The sequence below is a fragment of the Equus caballus genome, chromosome 16 (assembly GCF_041296265.1).
Source record: "Equus caballus isolate H_3958 breed thoroughbred chromosome 16, TB-T2T, whole genome shotgun sequence".
Lineage (NCBI taxonomy): Eukaryota > Metazoa > Chordata > Mammalia > Perissodactyla > Equidae > Equus > Equus caballus.
In genome coordinates this window covers 49,756,027-49,779,723 of record NC_091699.1, presented here as the reverse complement: position 1 = coordinate 49,779,723, position 23,697 = coordinate 49,756,027, and the positions used below count along the sequence as shown (strand labels likewise).

General features: G+C 59.1%; 1 protein-coding gene and 1 non-coding gene across 3 annotated transcripts in view; both read right to left on the bottom strand.

The window, feature by feature from the left end:
* COL7A1 (collagen type VII alpha 1 chain) overlaps positions 1 to 23,305 on the bottom strand; it is a 34,085-nt gene extending 10,780 nt beyond the window's left edge. For both annotated transcript variants that reach the window (XM_070237713.1, XM_070237712.1), the window contains exons 1-92: positions 23,235 to 23,305; positions 23,043 to 23,128; positions 22,389 to 22,569; positions 21,572 to 21,731; positions 21,391 to 21,484; positions 21,138 to 21,299; positions 20,727 to 20,890; positions 20,520 to 20,649; positions 20,302 to 20,418; positions 20,052 to 20,198; positions 19,847 to 19,963; positions 19,627 to 19,776; positions 19,417 to 19,545; positions 18,596 to 18,739; positions 18,382 to 18,507; positions 18,136 to 18,279; positions 17,454 to 17,573; positions 17,153 to 17,296; positions 16,683 to 16,808; positions 16,436 to 16,582; positions 16,056 to 16,178; positions 15,532 to 15,687; positions 15,169 to 15,303; positions 14,937 to 15,083; positions 14,719 to 14,855; positions 14,301 to 14,427; positions 14,068 to 14,214; positions 13,809 to 13,981; positions 13,675 to 13,710; positions 13,565 to 13,591; positions 13,427 to 13,471; positions 13,291 to 13,353; positions 12,778 to 12,849; positions 12,656 to 12,691; positions 12,465 to 12,500; positions 12,215 to 12,286; positions 12,031 to 12,108; positions 11,761 to 11,787; positions 11,625 to 11,678; positions 11,418 to 11,480; positions 11,254 to 11,313; positions 11,101 to 11,136; positions 10,856 to 10,900; positions 10,741 to 10,776; positions 10,335 to 10,379; positions 10,215 to 10,250; positions 10,058 to 10,093; positions 9,670 to 9,702; positions 9,444 to 9,497; positions 9,307 to 9,366; positions 9,175 to 9,210; positions 8,996 to 9,076; positions 8,859 to 8,894; positions 8,616 to 8,660; positions 8,297 to 8,368; positions 8,016 to 8,060; positions 7,739 to 7,765; positions 7,498 to 7,527; positions 7,287 to 7,367; positions 7,175 to 7,210; positions 7,065 to 7,100; positions 6,895 to 6,975; positions 6,607 to 6,642; positions 6,136 to 6,198; positions 6,006 to 6,050; positions 4,954 to 4,989; positions 4,845 to 4,880; positions 4,638 to 4,733; positions 4,484 to 4,519; positions 4,360 to 4,395; positions 4,207 to 4,254; positions 3,830 to 3,865; positions 3,575 to 3,697; positions 3,292 to 3,492; positions 3,175 to 3,210; positions 3,038 to 3,091; positions 2,788 to 2,856; positions 2,667 to 2,711; positions 2,492 to 2,554; positions 2,298 to 2,342; positions 1,917 to 1,952; positions 1,753 to 1,788; positions 1,566 to 1,610; positions 1,315 to 1,347; positions 1,173 to 1,235; positions 1,033 to 1,068; positions 874 to 954; positions 665 to 733; positions 493 to 528; positions 369 to 410; positions 167 to 211; positions 33 to 77 (exon numbers count right to left, since the gene is read on the bottom strand). In XM_070237713.1, coding sequence (XP_070093814.1) covers positions 33 to 77; positions 167 to 211; positions 369 to 410; positions 493 to 528; positions 665 to 733; positions 874 to 954; positions 1,033 to 1,068; positions 1,173 to 1,235; positions 1,315 to 1,347; positions 1,566 to 1,610; positions 1,753 to 1,788; positions 1,917 to 1,952; positions 2,298 to 2,342; positions 2,492 to 2,554; positions 2,667 to 2,711; positions 2,788 to 2,856; positions 3,038 to 3,091; positions 3,175 to 3,210; positions 3,292 to 3,492; positions 3,575 to 3,697; positions 3,830 to 3,865; positions 4,207 to 4,254; positions 4,360 to 4,395; positions 4,484 to 4,519; positions 4,638 to 4,733; positions 4,845 to 4,880; positions 4,954 to 4,989; positions 6,006 to 6,050; positions 6,136 to 6,198; positions 6,607 to 6,642; positions 6,895 to 6,975; positions 7,065 to 7,100; positions 7,175 to 7,210; positions 7,287 to 7,367; positions 7,498 to 7,527; positions 7,739 to 7,765; positions 8,016 to 8,060; positions 8,297 to 8,368; positions 8,616 to 8,660; positions 8,859 to 8,894; positions 8,996 to 9,076; positions 9,175 to 9,210; positions 9,307 to 9,366; positions 9,444 to 9,497; positions 9,670 to 9,702; positions 10,058 to 10,093; positions 10,215 to 10,250; positions 10,335 to 10,379; positions 10,741 to 10,776; positions 10,856 to 10,900; positions 11,101 to 11,136; positions 11,254 to 11,313; positions 11,418 to 11,480; positions 11,625 to 11,678; positions 11,761 to 11,787; positions 12,031 to 12,108; positions 12,215 to 12,286; positions 12,465 to 12,500; positions 12,656 to 12,691; positions 12,778 to 12,849; positions 13,291 to 13,353; positions 13,427 to 13,471; positions 13,565 to 13,591; positions 13,675 to 13,710; positions 13,809 to 13,981; positions 14,068 to 14,214; positions 14,301 to 14,427; positions 14,719 to 14,855; positions 14,937 to 15,083; positions 15,169 to 15,303; positions 15,532 to 15,687; positions 16,056 to 16,178; positions 16,436 to 16,582; positions 16,683 to 16,808; positions 17,153 to 17,296; positions 17,454 to 17,573; positions 18,136 to 18,279; positions 18,382 to 18,507; positions 18,596 to 18,739; positions 19,417 to 19,545; positions 19,627 to 19,776; positions 19,847 to 19,963; positions 20,052 to 20,198; positions 20,302 to 20,418; positions 20,520 to 20,649; positions 20,727 to 20,890; positions 21,138 to 21,299; positions 21,391 to 21,484; positions 21,572 to 21,731; positions 22,389 to 22,569; positions 23,043 to 23,127 — 7,059 coding nt within the window. In that variant the 5' untranslated portion in view covers position 23,128; positions 23,235 to 23,305. The remainder of the gene's footprint in view (positions 1 to 32; positions 78 to 166; positions 212 to 368; positions 411 to 492; positions 529 to 664; positions 734 to 873; positions 955 to 1,032; positions 1,069 to 1,172; positions 1,236 to 1,314; positions 1,348 to 1,565; positions 1,611 to 1,752; positions 1,789 to 1,916; positions 1,953 to 2,297; positions 2,343 to 2,491; positions 2,555 to 2,666; positions 2,712 to 2,787; positions 2,857 to 3,037; positions 3,092 to 3,174; positions 3,211 to 3,291; positions 3,493 to 3,574; positions 3,698 to 3,829; positions 3,866 to 4,206; positions 4,255 to 4,359; positions 4,396 to 4,483; positions 4,520 to 4,637; positions 4,734 to 4,844; positions 4,881 to 4,953; positions 4,990 to 6,005; positions 6,051 to 6,135; positions 6,199 to 6,606; positions 6,643 to 6,894; positions 6,976 to 7,064; positions 7,101 to 7,174; positions 7,211 to 7,286; positions 7,368 to 7,497; positions 7,528 to 7,738; positions 7,766 to 8,015; positions 8,061 to 8,296; positions 8,369 to 8,615; positions 8,661 to 8,858; positions 8,895 to 8,995; positions 9,077 to 9,174; positions 9,211 to 9,306; positions 9,367 to 9,443; positions 9,498 to 9,669; positions 9,703 to 10,057; positions 10,094 to 10,214; positions 10,251 to 10,334; positions 10,380 to 10,740; positions 10,777 to 10,855; positions 10,901 to 11,100; positions 11,137 to 11,253; positions 11,314 to 11,417; positions 11,481 to 11,624; positions 11,679 to 11,760; positions 11,788 to 12,030; positions 12,109 to 12,214; positions 12,287 to 12,464; positions 12,501 to 12,655; positions 12,692 to 12,777; positions 12,850 to 13,290; positions 13,354 to 13,426; positions 13,472 to 13,564; positions 13,592 to 13,674; positions 13,711 to 13,808; positions 13,982 to 14,067; positions 14,215 to 14,300; positions 14,428 to 14,718; positions 14,856 to 14,936; positions 15,084 to 15,168; positions 15,304 to 15,531; positions 15,688 to 16,055; positions 16,179 to 16,435; positions 16,583 to 16,682; positions 16,809 to 17,152; positions 17,297 to 17,453; positions 17,574 to 18,135; positions 18,280 to 18,381; positions 18,508 to 18,595; positions 18,740 to 19,416; positions 19,546 to 19,626; positions 19,777 to 19,846; positions 19,964 to 20,051; positions 20,199 to 20,301; positions 20,419 to 20,519; positions 20,650 to 20,726; positions 20,891 to 21,137; positions 21,300 to 21,390; positions 21,485 to 21,571; positions 21,732 to 22,388; positions 22,570 to 23,042; positions 23,129 to 23,234) is intronic.
* On the bottom strand, positions 6,601 to 6,661 carry MIR711 (microRNA mir-711). The gene has a single exon (NR_032955.1). It is a non-coding gene; the product is annotated as a microRNA mir-711 (primary transcript).
* Positions 23,306 to 23,697: the final 392 nt, after the last annotated feature.

The window sequence follows — 23,697 nt, the reverse complement described above, 5'->3', positions numbered from 1 at the left end:
CAGGCTCATACTGGCCCAGACCCCAGACTCACATCTTCCCCAGGGTCTCCAGGCTCCCCTGCACGGCCAGCTTCACCCTGCACAGAAAGAGTGGTGAGGGGGTCTGGCCACCCAGCCTGACCCCTACTTGCCCAGTGCTCAGGCCCTGGGGCCAAGCTCATCTCACCTTCTCACCCCGTGGCCCTGGCAGTCCCCGGTCACCCTTGGCTCCCTGTAGAGATGGGCATCAGAAGGCAATATGGGCATCAGTGTTACAAACAGATGAGACTCAAGGAGGGAGGCATGAGGCCCAGGGTCAAATGGGGCATATTATGGAAGTTGAGGGACATGAGGGTGGGTGAATGTGCTGTTGGAGGCTCCACACTCACCGGCTCTCCCACCAGGTCTCCAGCAAGGCCTCCAGGAGCTCCCTGATGAGGGAGAGGGGTCAGTGGGATTCCTCAGCCCCCACCCACCACCCAGCCCCTCTTCCCAGGCCTCCCACACACTCACCTTCTCTCCCTTTGCTCCAGGGGGCCCCACCACAGCCTGTAGGGAATGCCTGGTAAGTTACCTAGCCTCCTGCCTTCTCCCCACGCCCACCCTGCCATCTAGGATGGGAAGTGCAGACTAGGCTTGGGCATGGGGCAGAGGAAGTGGTGCAGAGGATGGGGTCAAAGATCACCTGTCCAGGGGTCCCCATGGGTCCAGGCTCTCCTTTAGGTCCAACAGGGCCGGGCAGACCTGGTGACCCCTGTGGCAGAGCAGCATGAGGAACTCAGTGCCTCTCCACCACCCTGACCCTGCTGCCCCAGCCCTCCTCATCCTCCAGACACACAACTAGGCAGAGGGCCCCATCACAGGCCTGCAGCAAGCTCCCCCTGAAACACACACCGGCACGCCAGGGGCTCCTCTGTCTCCATCTTTTCCACTGGCACCATCACGACCTGGGGCTCCTGGCTTCCCTGTCTCCCCCTGAGAGGGAGGAGCTCTGTCAGAGGCCCACCCACTGACTCTTGACCCCCGGAGCCCAGCCCTGACCCCAGGACTCACCACTTGTCCAGGCAAACCTGGCGCCCCTTGAGGACCCTGAGGGAGACAAATCAGACGTGAGTGGTACATGGGAGAACATGAGACTGACCCAGAAAGCAGGGACATAGTGTCCCTGCAGGGTACACAGGGGACTCACTCACCACAAGGCCTGAAGGGCCAGGGGGGCCAGGAAGTCCCACAGCTCCAGTAGGTCCAGGCAGGCCCTGGGGGATAAAGAAGTTCAGGGCAGTGCCAACCCTACCCAGCTCCCTGTGACTCTACCCCATGAGCTGGGCCACTCACCCGTCCTGGTGGTCCTGTCTCTCCAGGCTCTCCCTGCCAAAAACCCAGAGATTGCATGACCCCACAGATGGACAAGAGGCTCCTCAGCCCCAGCCCATAAGCAGAGCCCACGTGGACGGGGCACCTTAGTGCTCAGCTTCATTGTAGGGCAATGACATCCCCGGAGGTTGGCAGATGTTCTCCTAGTGTGGACAGGCTCCTCTGAGCCTCATCTACCTTGCAGCCACACACCAGCACACAACTATACTCACCTTCAGGCCAGAAGGTCCCTGGGGTCCTGAGGGGCCAGCAAGACCCTAGAGAAAAGTGTCAAGGGCAGGGGACAGGGGTCAGAGTTATCCACTTGGGCTCAGGGATTAATATGAACAAGGCTCGGCTTATCAGTGGGGACTGATGCTTGCTCCACCCCTACCAAGCGGTGCTCCACCCATCACTCACAGGTGCACCAGGTGGTCCAGGGTCTCCACGGCCACCCTGTAGAAGAGAGAAAGAGTCTGACGAGGGAGCCAGCCTCACCACACTGGGGACACTGGGCAGTTCTGCCCATTTTTGGGGTTGGGCACAGATGGGGGTAGGAGGGGTGAGGATTCGGGAGTACTCACCTCTGGGCCAGGGGTCCCCCTCGGACCTTGCAGACCCTAGACAGAGAAAGGGGATCCTGAGCCTCAATCTGGGCCTCCCTTGGGTCTATTCCTGCCCTCTGGAGGCCTTTTCCTGGGGGACCCACTTCTACACCCCACCCCCAGTGGGCATAGACCACCATATACCAATGAATTGCCCCTCATGGATAACACATATGGGCCTGTGTGCACACACACACAGCCTGCCTCTTGCAGACATAATGCATCTACACTCACACCCGGGCACACAGGCATAATACCCTCATCACTGGTCACTGGTGACATGTGCATATGGCAGCCAGCACACAACAGAGGGTGGCTGTCCCCCAGAACCCAGGCCAGGCTGTTCCTGCCACCACTCACCGGCTTCCCTTCAGGCCCAGCCACACCACGCTCTCCCAACAGACCCTGGAAAGAACCGGGTTAAGTCCACACTGTTCTTGTTCCCCCATCCCAACTTCCCCCTAGACAGTCCCAGGCAGTGCAGACTCCAGTCCAGACAACACAAGTAAGAGCCCTGTGCTTGCACACATGCGGCCCACAGGGCAAGGACTCACCGGGCTGCCATCAGGACCCCTCTGTCCAGGCTCTCCCCGGTCTCCCTTGATGCCTGGCACACCCTGCAAAAAGTGCCATGCCCTGAACCTCCAATCACTGCCATGTGCCTACACACATACCACCCCCATATGCTCCCACAGAGGAGGGGAAACATGGTAGGGTGGGAGGCCTCACCCTGTCTCCTTTGGGGCCTCGTTCACCATCACCGCCTGGCTCCCCCTGTAGGGAAAATATGTCAAGCCAGGCCCTGGTGCCATGGCAGGGGATAGCCCCCAGTTTGATTGCACACACTGACCTTAGCTCCCTTGAGTCCAGGGGGTCCTTGTTCTCCAGAGAGTCCAGGACCTGGTCTGTCCATGGCCACCTACAAGCACAAGGTCACAGGGGAGAGATGTGTCTTCACAGAGGCATGGAGGGTCATCCAAATCACAGGGTCCCAGAGGGTTATGGGGTCAGAGACAGCACATGGATTTTCTGGGGCCCAAGCTAACAGTGGCCTCCTGGTGACAGCAGTCACAGGCCTAGGGCAGGGCTGGGGTGATCACCTTGGGGCCAGGGGGGCCGGGGGGTCCAGGGATACCAGGAGGGCCGTCTCTGCCCTGCAGAAAAGAAGGAAAATGAGGTGGCTGCCCCAGCAAGGCCCCCAGGCAAGCCTGCCCCTTGCAGCCCCATCCCAGCTCACCTGTTCTCCACGTTCTCCTTTCTCTCCCCGTTCTCCCTGAAGTGCAAACAGCAGAGTGGGGAGTCCAGCTCCTCCTGACCCCACTTCCCTGGCCCTCCCAGCAAACCCCAGGCTCACCCTCTCTCCTGGTCTTCCTGCTTCCCCCACACTCCCAGCCGGGCCTGGCAGCCCAGGAATACCAGGCTTTCCAGGCTCCCCGGCAAGGCCAGGAGGTCCAGGGGGACCCCTTTCTCCAAGGGCCAGGCCAGGTGGTCCCTGGGGTCCGGGATCGCCACGATCTCCCTTTGGTCCGCGATCTCCAGAAAAGCCGATGGGTCCCTGGAGGAGCAGAAGAATGAATGCTGGTAGCTGTACAGCCACATCCTCCACAGGGCACCTCCCACTCAGCAGCTACACATACCTCCTTGCCTGGGGGGCCCCGCTCGCCTGGGTCCCCCTTGGGGCCGCGGTGCCGTTCAGGCACAGGCCGAAAGCCGCTGGAGCTCTCATCCCAGGTCTCCACGATCTCCCGCAGCACAGATGTCTGAGTGAGAGCAAGGGGTCAGAGGAGGAGGGCCCATCACTGCAGCCACAGATGCCCTGGCCCAGCTCTGTGGGTGCTATTTGCCCCATGGGGCCCCCACCAGCGCCCATGCCCAGCCCCCAAACAACCTACCTTGATGCCAATATTTTCCAGCAACCGCTCCACATTCTGGGGATACAAGCTGGGTAAGGGACTGCCCACAGAGAAGGCCCTGCCTCTGCCCCACACTGCCCCCAGAAACAGCCTCCATACCCTCTTCCCCAGGCCTCATGCCCAGAGGACCCTTTAGCCCTTAGTTGAGGCAGCTCAAGGCCACTGGGAGCCCCTCCCTGGCATATCCCCATTGCCCAGATTCCTCTGAGTGTAGGCTACAGGAATCCCAATAGGGCAGGGGGCCGAGCACACAGTACCGAATCCGTGAGTTCTCATGGCAAGGGGAAGGGGATCGAGGGGTGACCCCCAAAGGCAGGCAAATAAAAGTCAAGGACCAGGTCCCAATCTCCACTCACTGCCATGCTCCCAGGTTCTCCTCTCAGGCCACGCTCTCCTGGGAGGCCCTGGAGACACCAAGAAAAAAGCTGCTGAACCCAGTTTGTTGGGTATGTGTGTGCATATATGGGTGCTGTGGCTACCTGGGCATGGGAAAAAGGTGGGGGCCTCACCTGTTCCCCTTTGGATCCAGTCTCCCCACGGTCACCCTGCGAATAAAGAATGATCAGGTGGAGGAAATGCCCCAGTCATGGTCAGCCTCTTGTCACAGCCCCGCCCCAACACAAGCACACTCACCTTGGGGCCAACACTTCCTGGAACACCAGGAAAACCCTGAGAAATGACAGAACACAAAGGGGTCACACAGCATCATGGTGTCCCGGGAGGGTACCTGGTGAGAACATTTTGGCCTCTGTTGCTGTCAAGTCCTAGAACTACACTGGCCACTTACCTGGCCAGAAGGGCCGACCTGCCCTGGGAGGCCCGGAGGGCCCTGGGGTCCAGGGCTACCAGGAGCTCCACGCTCACCCTTAGGACCATCGTCACCCTGTGGAGGATGTAGCCAGCATCAGGACTCTGAGACCCCAGAAAGGAGTAGAGCCATATATCACAGGGTCAGGGTCAGGGGTCAGAGGTTGCAGAAGACTCCAGCACTCACATGTCTCCCAGGGGTACCCGAATCTCCCTTCTCTCCCTAAGGAAGACAAGGGTGCTTCAGACAGGGCCCCAATCTAAGGCCAGAGCAGACTCCCAGTGAGAGGCTTTACCTTCCTCCCGTCTTCTCCAGGGTCCCCACGCTCTCCCTGCAGACAGAGGACACACATCAGCCCAGACATTCACCAGTGTCTGGCTGCAGAGACTGTCTTGGCAGACCTCAGGGGACTGTATGTGCCTGTAGCTCCAAGCCTCTGTGTGTCCTGGAGTGTACCCTGTGACTGTCTGAGTGAGCTGTTGCACGTCTGAGGGTGTGCCTGTGTGCATCCGCTCACCTCCACATGTGACTGCACATGTCCTCCTGTCTCTGGCTTTCTAGATGTAACTCTACATTGAAGAATCTCTGGGTTTGTGTGTGTCCACATGTCCTGGGTATGTGTGTATTAGCACGTGTACCTGTGCATGGCTCAGTGTGTCCTGGTAGGCGGCACTTGGTGGGTGTCTCCGTCCATCTGCACATCTTGACTCGTGTCTGCATGTGGGCATTGGCTTATACATATATACCCAGGATGCACATGTCTGCATGACCCTAGTGCCTTTAGAATTATCTGTGCATCTTGGTATCTGTCTGCAAATCTTTTGTGTATCTCAATATGTGTGGCCATTTGTATGTGAGTGATTGCGTCAGTGTGTCCCAGCATGTGTCACATGTCAGAGCCTTGGATGTGTGTCTCATCAGGACTCAACACAGGTCCACATGTGACCCTGGGTCCATGTCTTAGCACATATCTGAGGCTGGGTGGAAGAGTTTGTGTGTCAACATGTCTCCAAGTGTCCCCGAATGTGGCTTCACACCAGCGTGTCTGCACCTCTCAATCTGTGTCCAGGGCTCTTCATCTGTGCCTGTGGCTGTGGGTTATTTTAGCAGGTGTCAGCCCATCTGGCATAAGTCAACATGTCCACCTAACTCACTGTCTGAGAGGCTGCCTGTGGGTGCATATGGACATGTGTTTCACGATGTATCTGCATGTCTGGGCTAGGTACGTGGGTGTTGGCAAGTCTCAGCACATGTCTGCATGGGTGCCGCATGTGTATCTGGACATCTGGGCTGTGGACATTTGCTGGTGTTTCTCGGCAGTTTGCCGTGTCTGCCCTGGACACTCACATTTTTCCCATTCAGGCCAGGCTTGCCATCCTCGCCTGGCTTTCCCTGTGGGAACAGATCATCAGTCAGAAGTCAGGGCTGGGGTGAGGGCAGTAAGGGGCAAAAGGGTAACATGAAAGCCGAGACTTACCAGTGCTCCAGGGGGACCAGGGGGGCCAGGGGGGCCCTGTTCTCCTCGGAGGCCTGGAAGCCCCTGGAAAAAGTCTTTGTTAGGATTGAAAGGGCCACTAAGATATCCCCTGGGATGCATCCATCGACTGGGAGGATGCCACTAAAATCCTCCTCCAGTGTGAAGACCCCCAGAATTGAGAGGTGCCACTGAGATCCCTTTAGGAAGAGACCCCACGGGTTAGGAGCACCCCTGCTGAGACTCCCAAGGGAAGAACTCCCAGGACTTGAGGACTTATTAAGGCCCCCAAGGCAGAGAAGGTCAGAAAGCAGGACTCTACTAAAACCTGCCTGTCATGGACTGGGACTCCTTCCAAGGACAGGACTGGGCCAGTTCCTTCTACTCCCACTGATGCTGTGACTATGACAACCTGGCTGCAGTTTACACTAGACCCCTGAGCCGTCCTCCACCCTAACATCTCCCCTTACTTACGTCTCTCCCTGGGTCCCCAGCTTTGCCTGTGGCACCCTGAAAAGAGACTTAAAGTCAGGGAGTCTGCAGTGGTCATCAGTCAGGGGCACTGCCCGCTGACAGGGTTACTAGTTCCTGTGAACCCAAGGCCTAAAGGCAGTAACATCCCCCACCCAGCAGGATTCTAGAAGAAGACACAGATAACCCCTCTGGCCCCAGAGCTCAAGACCAAGAAGACCCAGGTGAGGTTGGAGTCATGCGAAGGGGCAAGGGAAGGGACGCAACAAGGCAGTGATCACCATGACTCACATGCAGCCCAGGGGGGCCAGAAGTTCCTGGTTTCCCATCTAGCCCACTGCGGCCATCCAGGCCAGGGGGGCCCCGGTCACCCTGAGGAAACAGAGTGGCAAGAGGCCTCAAAGGATGAGACGGATCTGAGAGCCCAGGCTCATAGTCAAAAAACCTCTGTACCCTCTCACCTTTTCTCCTGCTGGGCCTCGGATGCCTGGGTCCCCCTGGAGGGAACAAGGTCAGTGAGAGGTGAAGGCAAGAAGGGGGTTTGTGTGATCAGGCAAAGTGCATCGCTTACCTGTGGGCCTGGGGGCCCCCGAAGTCCAGCAATGCCCTGAGGAGAGAGGGAGGAAGAAATCAGAGCAGGCTTTCCCAGGCCCACACATCCCCATGGGACCAACCACACTCACCCTCTCCCCAGAGGCTCCAGGGGGACCGGGGTCACCCTTGGGTCCTCGAGGACCCTCCTGTCCACGGTCCCCAGGTTCTCCCTGTAGCAGAGACAAGCTTGTTGAGGGAACAGCACTAGGGCCACAGGCACACCCCAGGCAGAACCTGTGCTGGGGGCACAGGGATGCCTTCCTATGCTCACAGCTTCACTCCACCCACAGGCCCTGATACCTTCTCTCTGGCTCCAAGTCCCGTGTCCACCTGTGGGAGGGAATGACCAATGAGAAGAATGATCCAACGAGAGGAAATGGAGTTGGTGAGGGGAGATGGGGCCAATGGGAGCTATGGGATCAGTGGAAATATTAGGGGGCAGTGGGGGATGTGGGAGTCAGTGGAAGGGATGAGGGGACACAGTGTGGAGCCAACAGGAGTAGGTAAGGGAGAAGAGCACCAGACCCAACTCAACCCTTACCAGCTGTCCAGGGGGTCCTGGGGGACCCTGGGAAAGAAAAGAATTGTAGTCAACAGGAGCCCTTGGTCGCAGGGCATGGCACAGGTTTGCCCCGGGCTCAACTCTGCTCCCAGATTCCCTGCAGCACCCCAATGCCAATCCCTAGAAGGCAGGACAGGCCTGGAGGTGGCCATCAGTGCTCCCCACCTCGACGTCCAGGCCCCTCAGGTGGACATCAATCAGATCGAGCTGTGGAAATCTCCATCCCTCCCAAACCCGGAACACCAGCACTACTCACCGGCTCCCCACGGTCACCCTTGGATCCAGATGGTCCAGGGCTGCCCTGGAGAAAGTCAGAGAGTCAGGGTCACTGAGGATAGCGGGCAGTTTCAGGGAGCTTTAGAAGTACCTTAAGGACTCATGGGGACCCTGGTGGCCTTTGGGGGTTGTGATGAAGGGGTTAGAGGAAATGAGGATAGTGAGGGTTTGGTATTGCAATGTTGGGGTGGCAGGATTGGGGGTGGGAATTGGATGTTGGGGGTTGAGGTTAAGGGTCAGGGGTCAGAGGTTAGGACTCACATTTCGTCCATCTTCTCCAGGATCTCCCTGGTCTCCCTTCTCACCCACAGGCCCCCGAGCTCCAGGTGCCCCCTGGGAAGAGCAGGTGGTCTGAGATTTTGCAGGTTCCCCCAAGATGCCTCATACTGCCCCAGGTTCCCCATTACCCTTAAAACCAGGCCAGAGTTTCCCATCACTGCAAGCCTCCCTGCAGGATCTCCCATCACCTCCCTCCAGACTTTCCTATCACACTTTCTCCCCCCCAGAATCTCCTATCACCTTCATGCCCACCTCCTATAGATTCTCCCATCACCCCTTACTTCTCCCAGCCAAGGCTCACCCGAAGGCCACGCTCTCCAGCTTTTCCAGGCAAACCTGGGTCACCCTTGTGATGGAGAGAAAGCCACACATTGAGCGGGTGAGTTAGGCTCAAAGTAACTGAGGGAGTGGGGGCAGAAAAGGGCCTGGGCACCAACTGGACAGGAAGTAGGGAGATGGACTGAAGGATCTAGTAGAGCCCCCAGCCCACCGGGATCATACTTCAAGGGTAAAGGATCGAAACCACAGTGGGAAGGAGACTCACCGGGGGGCCCTCGTCACCTTTCTCTCCAACTTCACCCTGTGAGACATGAGAATCAGCCCTGGTCCCAAGACGTCCAGTGATGCCAGCCACACCCTACTCCCCTAACCCCTGGGACTCCTGGAATCCAGCCCTCTTACGTCTCGTCCTCGGGGGCCAACAGGTCCTGGGGGGCCAGGCCGCCCAGGGTCTCCCTTTTCTCCAAGAGGCCCTGAGTCACCCTGTGGAGCAGGCAAGAGTAAGGCTGCACATAGCAGCCAGCTCTTGAGGGGAGGTAACCCCAGAAATCTTGACATTACCCAAGGTCACAGGTACTTACTGGGGGTCCTGCTCTGCCAGTGAGGCCAATGGGACCCTGCAGGGCATGGGAAAGGGGAACAGGACTTAGCTGGGGGTCCCAGGTACCATCTCATCTCCTTCTGTCACACTCCCCATCTCCATATTTATTTACCCTGTCTCCAGGGTCTCCTTTGGGGCCAGGGTCTCCAGGAAAAACCAAGCCAGGTGGGCCCTGTGGGTGGAAAGATCAGAAGTCAGAGGGGCACAACCTTTACCAGTATTCCCCCTAAACACTTTCCTTTCACTCACCCGCTCCCCTTTGACTCCGGGGGCTCCTCTGGGCCCGGTGGGCCCCACATCTCCCTGGAGGTGACAAAGACCATTAGCGCCAGCCCCAGGCTCCATGACCCCCAGCAATCATGCCACAACCCTCATGACTTCCAGAGGCCTCTAGGCATGCCCAGAGGCAAGCCCTATGGTCTTGACCTCAACCCTGTTCACCCTCTCTTCACTCTCGCAAGACTTACAGACTTACCTTCTCTCCTTTGGGTCCAGCACCAGCAGGTCCCTGAAAACAAACAGGACAGACATAGCTTGGCCTTGCCTGGGGATCATATAGCCTTGATTGGAGTTGAGATTATATAAAACTGGAAGTCACAGAGCTCAGTCTGTCCAGAGGTCACAGGGTCACCGCTGGAAGCAGGGCAGGGGTTACACAGAGCTCATGAGCTGTATGGTGGTCATGGGGTCACAGGATCACGCCAGGAGTCAGGAGGTGCATTATAGCATAAGGAGAGTCACAGAACTCTGAGGCTACCCAGGGTCCCAAGGTTATGGGGTCACAGCGTGGAACACCAGTTTACAGCTGGGTCACTGTTCAAGGAGCTGCACAGTGCTCAGAACCCCATTCTCCCTTTACTCACCACTACAGCAGGCACCCCAGGGAGACCAGGCTCCCCCTGTAGAGAAAGGACAGAGACAGGGATGGGTCAGAGACCCACCTAGAAACCCAAGGTTTCGGTCTCCCACCTGCCAGCATCCCTGGAAGCAGAGGGGACTGGCCCCCAGCCCATGACCCACCTTCTCTCCTCGGCGGCCAGCGGGTCCTGGTGGCCCCTGCATGTGGAGAAAGCATGAGCCCAGGACGGGGAAGAACACATGAAAGCCCCACTCCTGGTCCCACCACAGTCACAGACTTACTTCAGGACCCTCAGCTCCAGGACGTCCAGCAACTCCAGGCAGCCCCTGGAAAGAGGAGCAGAAATGTTGGTCCAGGTGGGTGGGGGCAGGGGGTTATGGCAAACAAGGGCTAGAGGTTGGGGGTAGGGGCTGGAGAGGGGTCACAGAAGACCAGGATTTAGGTCAGCAGGGGTCAAACTCGGCAGAATAGAGACCAGGTGTGGAAGTGAAGGTCAGTTCAGCAAGGTCAGAAAGCTAAAAGTGAGTCCCTGGGGTTGAGGGTTATAGCCCACATCAGCAGAGATCAGGAGTCATGTGAGGAGGGTTGGAGGGGCAGGGCAGTCGAGGTCAAAGGTGAGAAGACAGAACCAGGAGGGGTCACAGAGTCCAGGTCAGCTGGCACTAGCATTGGGGTCAGTGGGCTCACCTGGGGTCCAACCGGGCCAGGGGATCCACGTTCACCCTGATGGAACAGCATGGGTTGGTGCTGAGTCTGGCCCCAGATCCTCCAAGGCCCTGAGGGCACCCCGGGCTGCACTTACCTTCTCTCCAGTCTCACCCACACTCCCTGTTAGTCCTCGGTCACCCTGAGGGGAGAGAGATAGGAGAGGGGCCTTGACTGTCAAACCCCAGACAAGGTGCTTCAAACTCCAGCCCTCCCACCTCTGAAACCACAACCTCTGACCTGGAGAGAATCCTTATCTCCTGGTTCTCCCACCTCCCCTAATCCTATAAGGGTCACAATGTGCCACCCCTCATACCAGACCCCTTCCAAAATGGCACTTACTTTGGGGCCAACATTTCCAGGAGGTCCCTGTAGGCCCTGGAAGAGGTTCAGAGATTTCAGTTTGGGCATAAGAATGGAGTAGAGGGTTGACGGCTGAGGGTCAGGGCAGGAGCTATGCCCACTACATTCAGAACCCCTGACCCCTGCACTCACCCGCTCACCGGGGGTCCCAGGTTGTCCTGGGAGACCTGGGGCTCCATCCTCACAGTCACCCTGAAGGAGAAACAGACGGGTGGAAGACCCAGGGGAGGCCGTGCCCCCCAGCACTCAGAGCCTTCTGCCCCAGAACTGGGACACCAAGAAGTCATGTCTCCTACCTTTTCTCCTTTCTCTCCAGAGGGGCCAACTGGGCCTTGGGGTCCAGGGCTTCCAGGAAGACCCTAGGAGGAAGTGAGTAAAAAATGTGAGCCCCAAACTGTGAGGTCTAGCATGCACCTACTGCCCCAGCAGAGCCTTCAGCCCCTCCATCTATACCCCTGAGCATGGCCCCCAGGGTCCCCAGCAAAGCCTCAAGTCCCCCTCACCGGCAGCCCGGGCTCCCCTGGAGCAGTGCTGCCATCACCTGGTCCAGGGGGACCCTGGGAGAGAACAGCAGGTCAGGGGATGGCTAGTGGGATCCAGATCCCAAGCCACCCCCAGCATACCTTGCTCCTCACTTACCCGTTCCCCACGATCACCTTTGTCACCCTAGAAGACAGATCATGACCCTATGACCCTGGACGACACTTCCACTCCCCAAGATACCAGGAGGAATGAGGGTCATGGGGTCAAATTGGATTACAAAGGTCATGGAGGAACTGAGGAATTATGGAGGGTCAAGGGGTCACATAGGCTCAGAGTGACCAATAGGGGTTATATGGGTTCAAATGGGGTCCCCAGGTCACTGGTTCACATGGAGATGATGAGACCATATGGTGGTCATGCCATTACCTTCACTGCTGTTCCAGGAAGTCCTGGGGGGCCACGGGGTCCTGGGTCCCCCAGTGGGCCACGAGATCCAGGGGTGCCCTGGTGGAGGAGACAAAGTATAAAGTACAACCTCATAGACCCTTACTCCCCCCACATTGGTTCCCCCATCACACATCACTTGCCCCCCACAGACCCCAGAACTTACCGGAGGTCCAGGGTCCCCTTTCTGCCCAGGAAGCCCTGGGCCATCGCCTCCTCTGACTTGCCCAGGCTCTCCCTGCAGGGACAGAGAGGAGTGGACAGGATGCAGGGTATGGGAGCCTTGAAGTGGGAGAAGCCCCTAGAGGTGCCCCAGCTAGTCCTTATCACGCCTTAGCCCCTACACAGTGTCTTGCCTGGGATAACCCTGTTCCTCCCTGGGACATCCTGGCTCCCTCCCTTCCCCCTTCACCTACCGGCTCCCCCTTCGGGCCTCGAGGCCCTCGTTCTCCCTGAGGACAAAACATAGCAAAGTGTGATGCTTGGTCTCAGGCGCATCTCAGGGTGGGCCCCCATGGGCCAACACTGCCCTACCATCCCAGGTCCCCATCCTGCAGAAAGAACTTTGGGAAAATGCTGAGAGAGTAAAGAAGGAAGAGCAACTTACCGGTTCTCCACGAGGGCCGGGCCACCCTGGGGAGCCCTGTAAATGGAAGCCAGAGTCAGACCACCCCAACCACTCAAGCAAAGTGCCCCACCACATGACCTGCAAGGGCAAAGCTTGCTCACCTTTGGGCCAGGGGTTCCAGGAATCCCAGGGCGGCCAGGGTTGCCTGGAGGCCCATCTGCCCCAGGGAAGCCCTAAGGAGGCAAAGAGGTCAGGGCAGGAAGGGACCTTCCCTCAGTGCCCCTGGTTTGCTGGAGTAGCCCAGACTATTCTTCATCTGGACTCCTCACCACCATAAGCCCCCGAGTGTTGTTGGGGGTGAAGCAGTGGGGCAGAGAAGTGGCCTCTTCAAGCTGAATGGAGCCTGACTCCAGGCACAAGGGCAGTGATGAGGCGGAGGGCCCTCCCTGACTCTAGGACTTAGAATTTCCATCCAGGCTCTCCAGGGGATCTCAAAACCCCACTGGCCCCTCTACTTCAGACCCTTCCCCAAAGCCTAGTGTGGTTTATAATGTCCACTTAGGCTTCTAGGAATATCCTGTGGTTCTAACTCTGCTTTTTCCTTCTCACTTCTAAAAACCCTGAGGAAACTTCGAGGAGTGTCTTAGGGGAACCTCAATGGTCTTCACACTCACCCGCTCGCCCTTTGCAATAGTACTTCCAGGGGGTCCCTGGGGGCCAGGAGCACCAATCCTGCCCTGAGAGGAGAGAGCAGGTGAGGAGGCTGTATGTCAGTCAGGGCGCAGAGGACAGGCGTGGGGAGGCACTCACCGGCAGGCCAGGGGGGCCAGGAGGCCCAGCTTGTCCTTTCAGGCCCTAGGAAAGGTGATCAGTGAGCCCTGTGTTGCCAACCTCCCCCTGCCCCACTGACTTCCAACCCATTCTTTACCCCCCACTAAGGCCGCTCACCATCTCTCCAGGCTCCCCTTTCTGGCCCTGGGGAAAGGCATGTCAAATGAGGGTCAGAGTGGCTAGCTCCAGGGGTGCCCTCGCCCACCCTCTCAACCCTGGACACTTACCTGTGGACAATGCACCGAGCAAGGCCCTGGCTGTGGCTGTGGACACAAGGTCTCCTTGAGGCCAGGCAGTTCTATCAAGAATCCCCAAATCCCCTTTTCTATACCACTTAGCCCCCCAGAGGCCCCTTTCAAACCTGGGTGGCCAAAGCTGTCTGACACAGGGCTGTTGCCAGACTACTGACTGCTTGGTCCAAGCTTGAACCATCATTCACTGCGAAGAAGTTCTGGACAGGGTCCGTGCTTGGCACCAAGCGACGCAGCTGTTCTGGATCAGCTCCCACCAAGCCCAGCATCATCACTTTGAGCCCTAAGGAGGGGTCCAGCAGCCTGCATGACCATCTTGCTGGGGCAAGCCCTATTCCCAGGCTTATCCTCATCAGCCCTGCTCCTCACCAGCAGCCTGGGCCTCGCGGACAGGGTTGAAGATGTCACCTCTCAAGGGCTCATCTACTAGCAGAACCATCACCCCTGGCACATGCTGGCGGCGTCCAGGAGCATCTGGTGCCATCAGGTGTCTGTGAGCTGTGACCACGGCTATGCCTGGGAGAAAGGACATGTCAGAATCCAGGGGCACCAAGCTCCCAATGGGGTCAGGCCCAAGAGTCCATGTTCCCTGCAGATCCTACCCAGGTTGTTCCCACTTGGGTCCATGTAGGGGATGCTGCGGATCTTCTGCAGGATGACACCAGGGTCATGGGAGCTGTTCAGCGGGAACAGTGGAGAGGGCCGGTGACTGTAGGACAGGAGGCCAATCTAGAGTAGGGGGGGACACAGAGCCTGTGGAGGATGACAGAGCAGGGATGGGGGACAGAGAGCCTGGGGGAAGACACAGAGCCTGGGGTGTATGACTAAACCTGAACTATTAGGTGGTCAGCAGTGATGGTAGGATAGGGAGCCAACCAGCAGGTGAGCAGATCTGGAGTCTGGGGAAGGGCTGGGAGAAAGCTGAGACCGGTGGTGGGGCAGGGAAATGGTAGCTGGTGTGGAGCCTAGGGTGGGGAAGGGCAGGAACAGGTAAGGCTCTGGCTGCCTCTGGGGCCAAACCTGGACTGCCTGTGGCCCAAGAGGCCCAAGCGCAGACACCAGACGCTCCAGGGCTCGCTTCACAGCCTCTGCACGATGAGCATTGTCCCGAGTGGCATGGAGCAGGAACACCACGTCCATCAGGCCATGGGGACACACTGCAGGAAGGGGGCTGAGTTACTGAAGCGGTCAGCCCATCTAGCTACCCCCTTATGCCCCTCCCACTGTGCCCACCATACCTGGGCTCTGTGTGATAGAAGCCTCAGGCCCCTGTATACCCTCCCGGACGGGTGTTAGGGAGAAAATATAGGAGATGCCGGGCTCTAGTCCTGTCACCCGCTGGGAGCTCGATATCCCTGGAAGTGTCTGTGAGGCCCCAAGCATTTCTGCAGAGGACAGAACTCAGTTAAACAAGAGGCCCTCCGTGGAGCCTCAACTGCCAGCCCACCCCAACCCTGGCCTCCCCTTCACCTTGGTCAGGGCCTCTGAGTGGCCGCCAGGACAGGCTGTAGCTGGACACCCCAGGCACTGGGGTCCAGGCCAGAGTCACTGAGTCAATTGAGGTGTCTACCACACGCAGTTCAGTGCTTGGGACACGAGGTGACTCTGAAGGAGGAACCAAAGACCAAGGATCAGAGTCTGTGTTCTGAGAACCCAGAGGGGAGAGATCTAAGGAGATCCTGGGGCAGATTCATCTTAGTGAAGAAAGTGTCATGGGAAGTCAAGTTGGGATCATCCCAAGGTCAGAAGTGGTAGGGGAGCTACAGGAGGAGTCATTCAGGGTCATGGGATGCAGGAAATCAGGGTAGGTCATCAGCGGGAAGAAGAGCACACCAGTGTATGCAGTCACTTCCACCGGGGGCCCTTCTCCAGCGGGCCCCAAGACACTCAGCCACACGCGGTACAGGGTCGCTGGCTCCAACCCGTCCAGTTCGTAGCTACCGAGCTCCGGTCCCAGGACCCGAGACTGTTCCTGGCCACCTGGGACAGCTGGGAGGGTGAGGGCAAGAGGCACATGGGAAGATGCCACAGACCAGCATTAATGGACCCACCCACCTTACTGACCCCCACCTACGTTACTGACGATGACCCCGCCAGCCTCACTGACTGACCCTGCTGACGGAGTCGACCCTTCTGATTGATCTTTCCCGTTCTCGCTGATCCTGCCCGTTTTACTGCCCGTGCCCGACTGACCCTCATTGATCCCACCCACCAGACCCGATTCATCTCCCCTACGGAGATCCTGCAGACCCCCACTGACAGACTCTACCCACTCCCACTAACCTCGCCCACCTCGCCGACCCCGCCCACAGCCCCGCCCCCATTGGTCCCTAACCCCCAACCGGGGCACCTCTCACCCTCGGGTCGCCAACGCAGACGGAAACCTTGTGCTCCGGGCACCGGCTGCCAGCGCAGGCTCAGCGAGTGCTCCCCTCTCTGCACTACATGAAGGGTCTCCAGGGCTGGCGGAGCCTCCGGCGCTTGAGAGAAAGCAGGGCAATCAGGGAGGCTCCGCCCCTACTGGGCCCTGCGCCAATTCCAGACCAATCCTGGAACATGCCCCGCCCCCAGTTGGTCCCTCTGACTACCCCAGGCTTCATCCCTCTTCCCCCCTCAGACCCCGCCCCTCCAGGCTCACCACCAATCCTGGTCCCTTTTCCAATACCGAGCACAAACCCCGCCCCCAAACCGTCCAGGCCACCAATCCAAGGCTCGCCCCAACCCAAGCCCCGCCTACGCGTGGTGACGACAATGGAGACAGGCGCGCCCTCACGGTCCCCTACAAGAGCAGTCACTCGCACCGAGTAGCTGACGCCTCCTTCGAGGCCGCGTATTTCTGCGGAGTCCGTGTTTCCTGGAAGTATCTGCTGTCTGGTGGGGCCACCTGGCCAGGCGAGCATAGGACAACGGTCAGGGGTGGGAGTGGCTGATCAGAGAGGGCAATCCCCGTCAGGAGGGACAAGGGCAATGTCAGGGAATCATACCCTCGCTCCGGCCCCAGGCCAGTCTGTAGGCTGTGGCTCCAGTGACCCCCACCCAGGTGACCCGTAGAACATCACTGGAAGCATTGAGGATCTGTAGCTTCGACACACTGCCCACGGGCTCAGGGTCTGGGGACAGAGGCAGGTTAAGGGTCAGGGGCCACTGACTGGCAGAGAACAGGGTGGCAGTTCAGGTATGGTCTATGGAGGCAAGTCTGAAGATTAGTGTGAGGTTAGTGTGGACAGGTCAATGTAGGCAACCCCTGAGAGGGAAGAGGTCAGTGCCTTGGAGTGGGCAGTGCACAGCAGACAGGAGGTCACTGTGGGTGGACACTTAGTCAATGTCGGGTAGGTCAGTGTGGGAAGAGAAGTCATTGAGCAGTGATGGAGTGGGCAGCTGGAGCAGTCACGAATACAGAGCAGGGTGGGATAGCCAATGGGATGTGGTTGGCAGCTGGCCAGGGTCTACTCACTGGTCCTCACAACCACAGAGGCGGGGGTCCCCTCCAGACCAGCCACATGGGGCCACACGTGCACTGTGTACTCAGTATCTGGCTCCAGCCCATCCAGCTCAGCCACCATGGCCTCCCCGGAAACCAACTGGGATTTCTCTGGGCCTGGGAGTGAGGATGGAGGCAGTTCTGGGACTAGCCAGATTCTGCCCTCCAATGCCCCACCTAGACCCCTAAGAAACTCCCAGCTTCCATTCCACACAGACCTACCCCCCACAACCCTCCAAAACCTCTGGTCCCTTCCAAAACCCCAGGTCCCCACCGTGGCCTGAGTGCCAGGAGATCCTGTATCCTGTGGCACCAGGAACTCTGTTCCAGGCAATGGTGACAGATGAGCTGCTGGTCTGAGTCACATGGACTGTCCTCACAGGGCCCAGTGGGTCTGGGGGGAGAGGCAGTGGAGAGTCTGGTGAGGGAGGCATTGGGGGGCCATCTAATAGGGGAAGGCTATGGGAATCTAACAGGAGGCAGAGATCTCACAGGGGAGGTAGTGAATGGAGCAGATGGGGGAAGGAGAGGAGATGGGGATCTGAGGTGGCAGGTGAGAGGAATCCGAGAGACAAGAGGGTCTGACAGAGAAGGTAGTGGGGTTCTGATAGAGGTGTTAGGAGGCATTGAGGGGGGCTGATAAAGGAGAAAGTATAAGTTGAAGAGGAGAATCGGGTCCAGGAGAAAAGGCAGTGGGGGTCTGAGAGATGAGATGGTAGAAATCCGAGGGCAGAGACAGCGGGGTCTTAGGGGAGAGGCAGAGGAACCTGAAGAAGGCGGGCTTAAGAGGAGGCAAGGGAGACTGAAGCGGGAGCAGGGGTTCCAAGGCAGGAGGCAGTGGGAGTCTGAAGGGGGAGACTGGAGTTTTGGGGAGAAGCAAGGGTCCGAGATGGGAGGCATGGGGGTCAGAAGGGGCTCTGGAGGTAGACAGCCAAGGGGCTGCGTCAGGCCCTGACCAGTTCGAGCCACGATGACCACAGGGGGGCCCTCCTCTCTCCCTCGCAGTGCCGACACAGCCACCTGGTAGGAGGTTCCAGGCCGCAGCCCCATGATATCCGTGGCAGTAGATCCTGGGGGCAATGTCCGGCTGGACTCTGGACCTAGGGTTGGAGGGAAGTGTTGGCATGGCTCCTGCCTGTCCCCTTAGTCTCCCATATCTTGATGGTTCCCCTCAACAACCCTCCCACACACCCCACACTGACCATCCTCTGTCCTCCAGCTAATCCGAAATCCACTGGCTCCAGGAACAGGTCCCCAGGCCACCCTCACCCACGTTGCATCTGACGCCATGACCCGCAGCCCCTGGATAGCAAGTGGAGTTTCTGGCTCTGAGGGTTAAAGACAGAGGTCAGGGGTCAAGATCAGGATTGGGGTGAGTCAGGCAGCTGTCCCTCACAACCCTCCTTCAGTGCTCACCCCGGCGGACAGTGAGGATGCTGGCACTACCCTCATGGGTACCCACTCGAGCAGACACCCGCACAGTGTAGCTCAGCCCAGCCCGGACGTCATCCAAGTCAAAGGCTGTCTGACTCCCAGGAAGCACCAGGGTCCGCTCAACCCCTAAGGGAGAAGGCAGAGTAGGTGGGCAGGGGTCAGTGAGAGACAGGGATGTGGGAGATGGCAGTCAGTGACAGACAGGGATACGGATGAAAACAGTCAGTGAGGGATGGGACATGGGATGAAAAAGGTGAGAGATGAGGACATGGGAAAAAAGGAGTGAGTGATGGACAGTGACATGGGATAACAGAGGCCAGTAAGGAATGGGACACAGGATGATAAGGGTTAGTGGACAGGGACATGGGATATAGGATGACAGAAGTCAGTAGACAGTGATTTGAGTCGACAGGTCATTGATAGGCAGGGATGTGGGGTGACAGGGGTCAGTATTGGACGGGGACATTGGATGAGAGAGGTCAGTGGGGACAGTCGTCACAGCTAGGGTAACAGAAGGGCAGGTCATTGAGCTTGTGGTTGTGGAGAAGAGTGAAAGCCATGAACAGGGATGCAGGGCAGAGAGTGGAGAGAGACCCAGGTGAGGATATAGGCTGGGGCAGAGCAGGGGGCAGACAGGCCCTGCGATGGGTCTGGGCTCAGTGCCATCTTGGGAGATGGATGGACAAGGAGACAGGAGGAGGCTGTAGAGACCCAAGAGTGGAAGGAGATGGGATGAGGATGCAATCAGACCCCGAGGGCTGGAACTTTTGTGTGCGTCTAGGTGCTGGCTGTGTCCACCTCACCCTGGGTGCTGCGCACGGTGATGCGGTACTCAGTGGCACTGGGAACTGGGCTCCAGGACACTCGTACCCGCTGCCCAGGCAGCTCGGTTGCCTGTAGGTCCGTCACAGGGCCCACAGGCATTTCTGGACCTGTTGGAGAGCATAGCATGAGAGGCAGCCTAGGGCCCCTGTACCTTCCCCTTTACTTGGCCAGGGCCACAGAGCCCTCACCAGTGGGGACCACAGTGGCGGGCGTGGCCACCTCGCGGCCCTCCAGCAGAGTGTAGAGCGTGAGGCGATACTCAGTGCCTGGCTGCAGCCCATCCAACTGGTAGCGGGTCACATCAGAGGGCAGTACCACCTTCTCTGGCACCTCCAAGCCTGCAAGATGACAGGGTCAGGCCAGCTGAAGCCAAACCCCTACCTGCTCACTCCTCCCCCCTGCACTGACCACTCTCACGTCGCCACTCCAGCCGGTAGCCACGGGCCTCAGGCACCAAGTTCCAGGAAAGGAGGATGGATGTGGGACCCAGGATGACTGGGCGCAGGGTCTGCTCAACAGAAGTATCTGCCCAGGGCACATGGGACATCAGCGGCCTCTGTGCCCTGCCTGCCTGCCTGCCCACCCAGCCCGAAAAAGCAGCCAGTCTTCTCACCAGTTCGGGCAGTCAGGGAGGTGGCAGATCCCACACTATGGCCAAGCAGAGCACTCACGGTCACCTCATAGTCTGTGCCAGGCTCCAAGTCATGCAGCAAAACCGACCCCCGCCCAGGGCCCAGCTCCTGCTGCTGCAAGGCCCCACCTACACAGGGGGCACAGAGGAGTGAATGGGCCTTGCAGATTCAGGACTCTGCAATGCTGTCTGAGGTGCAGGGACCCCCCCTCAGCCCACACCTCTCACTCACCACTGAGGACTCCCCACGTCACACGGTAACCAGTGGCACCTGGTACACTCTGCCAAGCCACCAGGAGGCTGCGGGCTGTGGTGTTCTGGATGGTCAGCTCTGGCCCCTCCAGGGCAGCTTGGGGAAGATCCCACCAGGGATTAGTGGAGTCAGGAGTGGAAGGGGTTACGGGGGTGGGTGGCTAGGTAAGTGGGTCAGAGGTTAGCAGAAGTGCTCACTGGTCCGAGCTGTCGCGCTCACGGCCTCCCCAATGCTGTTGGCGTAGAGAGCAACCACAGTCACTTGGTACTCAGTCAGTGGCCGGAGACCCTGCAGCTGTATGCTGGTTTCACCAGCTGGGATGCTCACCTGCCCAGGGTCAGAGGTCACTTCATCTTGCCCAGCCAAGTTCCCAGCCCTCCACCTACCACTCCTGACATCCTTACCTCCCGCCGCTCGCTTGGCAGGGGCTGTCCCAGCCCTGTCAGAGGAGTGTACTGGACCTTGTAGCCAGTCACAGGGCCACTGGCCGCCGTCCACTGTACTCTCAAGGATTGACTCCCTGGCTCAGACAGCACCAGGTCTCGTGGACCAGAGGTCGAACCATCAGCTGGGAAAGGGGAAAATCAGGCCATCAGGCAGGAGGATCAGGGGTCAGCACTTATGGAGCAGTGTTGGGGTCGAGGGTGAGGAGCACATGGGGTAGGGTCAGCACCTCCAGGGCAGGCTCAGAGGACATCACCCCCACCTTGGTGTCAGGAGCACATGGGATGGAATCAGCACTCCCAGGTTGGGGTCGGGGTCAGGGTCAGGGTCAGAGCTCCAGGTCAAGGCACACAGTGTGGGCAGGAACTCACGGGGCAGGATCACAGGCACACCACCAGCAGTCGTGCACACTCTCCGGGAAACAAGAGGCAGAAGCGTCCTTAAGATGCTGAAGTCGTTGACGAAGAAGAAGAAATCACTGGTTGGCTGTGAGGCCACTCGCTTCAGCTCCTCATGGTCAGCATTCTTGATCCCTGAGGTGATACCCAATCAGGGCTCAGCTGCCAACATGCCTTCTGACTGGTCCCTGCCCCAACTTAACTGTCACCGCAGCTTGGTACTCACCCACAGCAAACAGCTTGACTCCCTGCCCCTTCAGCCTCTGGGCAGCTGTGTCCACCAGGTCCTGGGACTTCCCATCTGTGATAAGGATGCAGACCTGGGGCAGGTGCAGGGGTCAAGTCAGGACTACCTCAGACACTTAGCTTGCGGTCACTTTGGGAGGCACGGTAGGGTGAGAGATCACCTTGGGGACACCAGGTCGGGCCAGCTGGGGCAGGAAGACATGGTCAGCCACATGGAGAATTGCAGCCCCTGTGCGTGTGTTGCCCCCCTTGTAGCTGAGCTCACGAATGGCATGGATCACATCACCCCCTGAGCCAAGCGCATCCAGGCCAAACTCCGTCCTATGGGGAAGGGGATTAGGAACAGGCTAGGGGCCAGGACCTTTTGTGGCCCTGGCCTCCAGGAGTTCACTGGGTGAGGGTTGTATCAGGCCCCCTTGATAGTCCTCTTGGTTCTGTGATTCCTGCCGTCCACCTCTGAAGCCCCCAAGTTAACAAACTTCTCAGGTACCCCTTTATGTCCTGCCTGTGGCTGGGCCTGGGCAGGCCTGGAGCCCTTGGGGCTCCCAGCCTCAGGGAGACTGGAGGTCTAGTTAATTAAATAATTGTAGGAGGAAGGGCTCAGTTGTAGGGAGGTGGACGTTAGCCAGACAGGGAGGCCCTCTGGTGAGTGGAGAGGCTGAAGGAGTCAGGAGGCTAGAACATGGAGAATCCAACAGGCACAGGGCATCTGAGCTCCCCAGGCCGCCCCCCTGGGCTCTCCATCTCCAGATCAGAAAATACAGCCCCTGTCTTTGGCGGGGCACTGGTCTGGAGGTGTCTCAGGTGCAAGGGCTCTACCTAGCAGATCCCGGTTTCTGTCTCCAGAGGAGGTCGTGGCTGGGGGAGTCTCTGGGTTCCCCAAAGCCTGGTCTAGGAGTTTTCCGGCTCTCTGCTCCTGTCTGGGAGTGGGGTCCTGGTAGGAGCTCTGAGTCCCCAGCTCTGGGGGCCACCACTCACCGTGGGTCGTCACTGTACTGCACAGCAGCAAAGCGCACACCCTGCGCACTGGCTGCTCCAGAAAAGGGCAGCACCAGCCCCTCAAGGAAACCTCGCACTTCGCGGAAGTTGCTGCGGCCAATGGATGAGGAGCCGTCGAGCAGGAACACGATGTCAGCGGCGTAAAGGCGCGTGCAGGTCACTGAATCGGGAGGAGTGATCACAACCTCTTCTTGGAACCCACCCACCCCTCTCGGGGCACTGCGGTCCCTTGGAACTGGGGGCTGGGGACGGGGAGTAGGCCTTGTCTTGGGCCTGGAAACCTTGGAGTGAGCCGCGGTGGGGCCTGGAGCAGCCTCCTCCCCGGAGGATTGGTGAGGAGGTGGGGAGGGAGAGTCGCCTGCACAGATGCAGATCTGGGACTGAGGGGGCCAGTGCAGAGTGACATAGGGTAGGGGACCCAGCGCTCATCTAGGGAGCCAGAATTTGGATTCGAATAGGATAGGATGCGGTTTGGAGGACACAGCGCGGGTGGCGGAGGGTTTGGGGAGTCCGGGGAGAGTCAGGAGGAACGCGCGTGGGGTCGTGGGGAGCGGGATCCAGGATGAAGGCCCGGTGGAGCCGCGGGTGACAGGGTACAGCGCCCTGGACAGGGTCCTTCCCTGCCATGCCCACCTCTCTCCCTGTGCTGGGCCCGGACTCGGAGCGCTCCTGCCAGGATCCCGGCGCAGAGCGCGGCCACCAGGAGCCGCAGCCTCATCCTGGGTGGGGGAAACGGTCAGCCAGGACCACCGCCTCTGTCCCTCGGCCCCCGCGGCCTTGGCAGGTCCGAGCCCAGCGCTCCCCTACCCCCGGTCCCAGTCTTGCCTGCCCGTCCGTCGGCTCCCGCCGCCAGCCGCCGCCGCAGTCCCGCAGCCACAGCAGAGAAAAGTCCCTGATTGGGGGGGGGGGGGGGGGCGGGGGGGGCGGAGCGGCGGGCGGGGACCCAGGAGGCCCGCCCCCACCCACCGTCCCAGAGGTCGCCGCCCCCGCTTCCCCTCCCCCGAACGGATAATCTGTCTCCACTTAAGTGTAAAACCCCCCACCTCCTGTGGCTTCTAGGAATCCCCCAGAAGGTTCTCTACAGACAGATGCTGAGGAAGGTCCCCTCCAACCCCATCTAGGGTCAGAGGTCTTGGCTGCTTTAGGTCAAGCACAGAGTGATTAGTAAAGTGACTGCTGGAGGCTGGAATTCAGATAGGTTCCTGGGGGCCCGAAGAGGCAGGAGGATGGTGGGGGGTGGGGAAGGCTGCAGCTGGAGATGACTCACCCTGCACCCTATGGGGGTGCC